This window comes from Azolla caroliniana, unplaced genomic scaffold (assembly GCF_043228905.1).
Source record: "Azolla caroliniana isolate FFs.n. ecotype wild unplaced genomic scaffold, voAzoCaro1.0.p SCAF_1, whole genome shotgun sequence".
NCBI lineage: Eukaryota > Viridiplantae > Streptophyta > Polypodiopsida > Salviniales > Salviniaceae > Azolla > Azolla caroliniana.
This window is the reverse complement of record NW_028230436.1, coordinates 35,699,088-35,705,209: the sequence shown is the minus strand read 5'-3', so window position 1 is coordinate 35,705,209 and position 6,122 is coordinate 35,699,088. Positions and strand designations below refer to the sequence as shown.

Sequence of the window (6,122 nt, the reverse complement as noted above, 5' to 3'; positions counted from 1 at the left end):
TACTCCATCGAATTCCCGTGGGCGGTGTTGACATTGTGGTCTACAATTGTAGAGAATAGATAGCGATAGAGCTAAGCCTCTTTCAATAGGCCTTCTTAGTACTTTAGGCAATTTGGTTGAGGGACTCTACCCTTTTTAGAGGTGTATATAGAGAAATCATAAGGGTGTTGGAAGGAGCATCCCCCATGGTGTCATCATTAGGTTGTCTCACTACATCGTCCATTCCTATATAGTAAACGAATTCTTGCAAATCAATGTTTGTCACGTCGTAACATCCTAATAATGTATTCAATAACAGTCAAAGCAAACATGGTCTATGCATCTAAAGGTGCTCAACAAAGCTTCAAAAGGGAAGAATACGAGGAGAGAGGTTAAAAAGAGGAATCTTACAACTTGGACGAATAGTACCTCAAAAAGGTCGACATAATGGTCATGAACATGGTATGGTGTTGTTGATGTGACCCACATAACATAGAAAATCTAGTTATGTACATATTGTAGAGACCAAAGACCAAAACAGTGCAAAGTGCAAACCATGGTGGTGTTGACGTGAACAAGGAAAGGAGAGAATGATTTTAGGAGACTCGATAAAAGATAAAAATAAGAGAAATAAGAAATGCTTTTCGGATTTTATTTCATTTTTGATGATGCCGCGAGAAACGAATAACTGCCATTGTCTCCCCCCTCCACTTTCCCTGATTTCCTCTGTGCAGAGCTCTGTGTCACCAACAAAAGCACCAGAAGAAGAAGAAGAAGAAGAAGAAGAATAAGTTATGGCAGGCCCAGGAGACCTTCCCGCCTTCTCCTTCTGCCATCCTCCTGTTAGTTCTCTCTCTGTCTCTGTCTCTGTCTTTGTCTCCCCCCCCTCCGTTTTTCTTTTCATATTGTTAATATGTTGATTCTCACTAACACTCGTCCTGATTCATGTTTATCAGGAACCCCCTCGCCGGAAATCGCAGAATCTCAACTTCTCTGATGGATACCCACAAGTCCGAGACCCCGAGGCTCACAGGAAACACCGTGTCGAACTCGCCGACAGCCTCAAAGACTACACCCATGCCGACACCTCCCATGCCGGCTCCAATGAACACCACCATCAGAACTTCGACGCCCCTCCTGCTCCCAAATGGCTCAAATATGACCGCCAGGTACACATATGCATGACAAAAAAAATAAAAGAAAAAGAAATGCTCATGTGCGATTTGTTAATTTAACATGTGGGCGATCTAGCATCCCCACAATTTTTCTCTTGAACCTTTCTTATGAGCTTTCACAAGCTAACCCCAATATGTCATAATACATACATTTACAGCACAATGGGGCAGTATGTATGTTGTATATGTTAACCATAAACTCTTGCATTCACTTGTATATTTTCTTTTCTGCTGACACCATCAGCATCTTGCTATATTGTGAAGGTGCTCCGTTTCTTTTGCTACTTCAAAGAACCGGTTGATGAACGGCGAGATGAGAATTTCAGAGTTCGCAAATGCACCATTTACTTCTACCTCGAAGATGGAACCCTTCACATTTCGGTAGTGTATCACATCTTAATTAATCTTGGAATCAATGGAAGTGGTCACTATATTGTCCATCCTAATTGTATATATATGACATTTATATTGACATCTGACCACTTGTTATGGCACATAGGAGCCGAGACAAGCTAATAGCGGAATCATGCAGGTGAACTGCTTAATAGTTTGAAAAGAAATCAAGATATGTATTAAACTAGCCAAAATTCCTTCAGCATGCATGATTGATTGTCTAGTTTTTATCTAAGGTTTCTCCCTGGAATTCAAATGCCAGGGCACATTCCTGAAACGCCTCAAAGTACCCAAACCTGGTGGAGGATATATCTCAATTCCTGACTTCGTTCTAGGTTCAGACATCACGATTTATGATAGAACTTTCAGGATTTGCACATGTGACACATTCACCAAGGTAAGAAAAAGATAATATATTTTGACATTCATAGACCATAGAATTGATGTTTATGAGGTTTGCTCATAATATTTATGTGTTTGTCAGAGATATCTGTTGAAGCACAGGTTCAACTTGGGGCGTGAAGAAGACTTTCCAGGAGAACCTTTGTCCACATATAAAGAAAGCCTCAAAAAACACCCTGTAAAGCATCCCAAGGAGTTTGCTACAAAGCAATTCCTAGAGAACGATGGGAAGGTGCTCCGTTTCTTTGCCGTATGGGATGATCGGGACTCTGTCTACGGTGATAGGCGCCCATATGTAAACCCCTTTATCAAAAATTTCCATGCACATAGAAATCAAACATATGTCCTAATCATCCATATTGAAATGTTGTCCACCCCAGGTTTTACATTACTTTCTAGCAGATGACACCATAGAGATCTTAGAAATAAATGAGCGTAATTCCGGAAGACATAGTTTCCCAATGCTTTTGAGGCGATGCCATCTTCCTCGTGAAATTCCGTCAGATCTCCTAGGTAGACTTTGCTCTTGCTTCCTTATTATTATTATTATTATTATTATCAAAGTTATGATTATACACTTTTATTTGTTTTTATGTCTTTCACGGTGGATTAATACTACTTAAATACGGGTTATCAACAAATGATGTTGACACTTAATTCAGGAAAAAACATCGGCTCTGATGCACTCCCCAAATCGGCACATTACAATGAGACCGATCTGCATGTAGGGAGTTATGTTCGAGTGTACAACCGTGATTTGCTTCTCCATGACTGTGATGAGTTCACCAAAAACTATTATATGACCAAGTATAAGATGACAGAAGACATGCTAGAATGTGTGGATGTGCAGGTAACTACTTTCTTTCTCATAGGATGTTCGTATTTAAACGATTTTGGTATATATCAGTGTTTGAGAAGAAGATTGGTAATACCCGCATCATGAGTTTGAAGAAGATAATTATTGGGTTGTGCTTGAATGCGATGTAGGAACCAGCACCGACTCTTGCAAGGATGGAATTACCTCCTCATAATGGATTTGGAAGTGAGGAGGATAGCTTGCAGAATTGCATCTCACTCATACCCAAAGCACCTTACAAGGACTTTAACAAGATACTAGGCATGGATGGCAAGGTTATTTCTCCGACCATTCCATCGAAAATCCAAATACACACACACACACACACACACACACACACAATTATGCATGCATACATACATATAATGCCATATATACATATATGCCCAGAATGCCACACATTAGCATCATGGATATAAACTCAAGAAAACATTTTTAACTCACCTGAGGGAAGCAGGTTTTATGTTTTTCTGCGCGATACGGAGAAGACGAGTTCCACAAAGTTGCACCTCAAGACGTTGGCCGACTCTTTGTGTTTCAGGCATGTATCATAATGCTCTTCTTATTGTTGAAAATTAATGTTTTTTATTTGTTTGTGTTGCATTCCATTTTCAAGTTGTATCTTAAACCACATCTAATGTATAGTAATTTAATAGTACTACCTTGCGGATGATACCATTTCCATCTATGAACCTCCGAGCCGCAATTCTGGCATCCAAGGCGGAAAATACTTGTCTCGTGAGCCAGCTCCAAAGAATCCAAATGTGAAGAATAGCCCTTATAGAGCCACTGACATGTTTGTCGGGGCTAGAATTATCATCCATGACCGGACCTTTGAGCTTCTCCGAGCTGATGAGTGGACCATGAATTGGATGGAGGAAAACAAGGAGCATTTCCCTATGAGTGACTATGATAAAGTCTTGGCCAAGGTAAAAGCTTGTTTCTCAATTGATTATATTATATAATGTTAATCTTACGATGATGGTAAAGAAAAGCTTATCTGCATATCATCACTTCTTCACACCTATTTGTATTGTGTCAATCCTTCGATTGTGGGAATTGAGTTTAGACACCAAGTTTGTCAAGAAGAAAGTATCAATGCACATGATGTCAAAGTAAAAGTCATCTTGAGTTATGGAAAATGAATTTGAAACCTATTCTTCTTTTAAGGGAAAAAAATCTATGCATGAGCACGGACTATAGAAAGGGAATTTATAGAACCATTTTTCTGAGGAGGGAAGTGTATCGACAAGTCCAAACTAGAAACGTGAATGCTTTATGAAGCAACATTAGGCCCATCACAAGTAAATTTGTATTCAAGCATACAATTTCCCGCTACATTACAAGATGTCTATAAATTATGAATGTGTAGGTAATATCCTTTAAACATTATTGAGTTTTAATTATCTTGTTTGGATTGTGTAGCTCAAAAGGGAGCTACAAAATCTCCCACAATCATCAAGCCGGAGCCGAGATTTGAAAAGCCAAGTAGCATCTGCATATTCTAGTTCGTAAGTATACACATACACATACACATACACATACACATCCATATCCATAGACATATACATATAGAAAAGTTTCTATTATATGCAGTCTAGTTCTTAATTTACCTTAGTCTTCTTTGTAATGATGGTATGGTGTCTCTATCAGGAAAGCAACCGTTTCATCTACATCCCAGATCTTCTCTCTGTTGCAGAAGGCAGGAGTTAACATGAGCCACCACGAGCTCCTCACAGTTGAGCGCCATCTCACCAAGACAAAACCCCCAGACACCCCAGATCTGCAATCCTTGCTCCTCAAATTACTTGAGTAGCTCGGCTTCATATATGAAATAATGAATAACCTTAAAACCCCATTGAGAACAATAGAATACCTACCTAATCCAGTACACAATTCTTTTTCTTGTGATTTTGTTTTCGTAGCAACTGATTCTTTCTTGTCGGAGAGATTAAATTACATGTTTTGATAAAGAATGGAGCATGTAATCAAAGCAGAACTAAGCAAACAATGCCATACCCATCTGATTAGTCTTCTTGCACACACCATAACCCAAAATGCTGAAATCCTAGAGCTGAATCTAATCCTGCACGTGATTGGTTTGTACACCTGAATAATTTATAACACCTTTTAAACATTTGGCAAGCAATTGTAACATTTCATCTACATATTACTGCTGGTTTTAAATGAAAATCTAACGACATTTGGGTGTCTGAGCACAATAATGATAATGACATTGTTAATGATCCTAACTCTTTCACCCAAACCACCATCTATCTTGAACCATTGGTGTTATGTCCATAATTCAGTCTTTCAGGTAATCCAATTCCCCAAAAATAAAAATTTATGTGTCTATTGGCCTTAACAATTACTCACAAACTTTACCCCATATGTATCAATGTCCTCATATATTGGACCAAATGGATTCGATTACTGAATTGTGGATTCACTTCACATAATGAACCAAGTGTAGCAGCATACTTCATTTACTTAAGTTAATCCGCACTAGATTAGATAGTTCAAAGAACATTGATATAAATACGATGAAGAGGGATGGAAAGAGATTATGAAGGTTTAAGTTGTATAGCCCACTCCCACAAAAGAGGAAATGAAATTGAAAAGCCAAAAAGCTGCTTTTACGCGTCTATTACATACAAGGTTTGGTTTTGGCCCTTTTAATATTATGGGGACACAAGATCCCTTCCTACATTCTGCAAGCTCTCTCTCTATATTCTTTCCTCAAGGCAATGCATTGATGTCCATGTTGATGAAGTATACAACATTTACTTGGAGAGTTAGAAGCATTTTGCCAAATTGGTGAACTAACCATGAATATTGGTAGTGCAGACCATCCAGCCTCACTAATACCATATGTTTACATATAAGTGAGAACATGGACAATTTTTCCCAGCCTCACTAATATCATATGTTTACATATAAGGAAGAACATGTACAATTTTTCAAAGCTTTCAGTAAGTATTTTGGTATTGATGTACCTGCCACAAATAAATGGAATGTATCCTTTGAGTATACACTTGAATCAATGAAACTAAAGTGATTTTGATTGTGGATGGGAAGTGAAACTAATGTTATTTATTGCCATGGTAACTCAAGTCTTGCATTATAGACCAGAAGTATGGGGTGACATGATCCCTCTTAATGCATGGAATAAGATTGGAAACAATTGTTCTACCCATAGAGATCTTGGAATTCCAAAGAGTATACCATATTTTGGACATAAGCCACAAAGAATCACAAGGGCAAAGTTCTCTCATCTAGCTAGGTAATTTTCACAAAAATATGGTTCAAAAGATGGG

The 6,122-nt window shown here is 38.3% G+C and overlaps 1 protein-coding gene across 1 annotated transcript; it reads left to right on the top strand.

Annotated features, from left to right (window-relative positions):
• The first annotated feature begins 652 nt into the window (after positions 1-652).
• LOC147870177 (uncharacterized) lies at positions 653-4,883 on the top strand. Its single transcript, XM_087339643.1, has 13 exons — positions 653-821; positions 936-1,148; positions 1,419-1,535; positions 1,654-1,686; positions 1,810-1,944; positions 2,032-2,244; positions 2,330-2,462; positions 2,612-2,799; positions 2,937-3,080; positions 3,263-3,346; positions 3,462-3,734; positions 4,231-4,316; positions 4,459-4,883. Exons 1-13 carry the CDS (start codon positions 774-776, stop codon positions 4,619-4,621), a joined length of 1,830 nt encoding a protein of 609 aa, XP_087195769.1. The 5' UTR covers positions 653-773; the 3' UTR covers positions 4,622-4,883.
• The last annotated feature ends 1,239 nt before the right edge of the window (positions 4,884-6,122 follow it).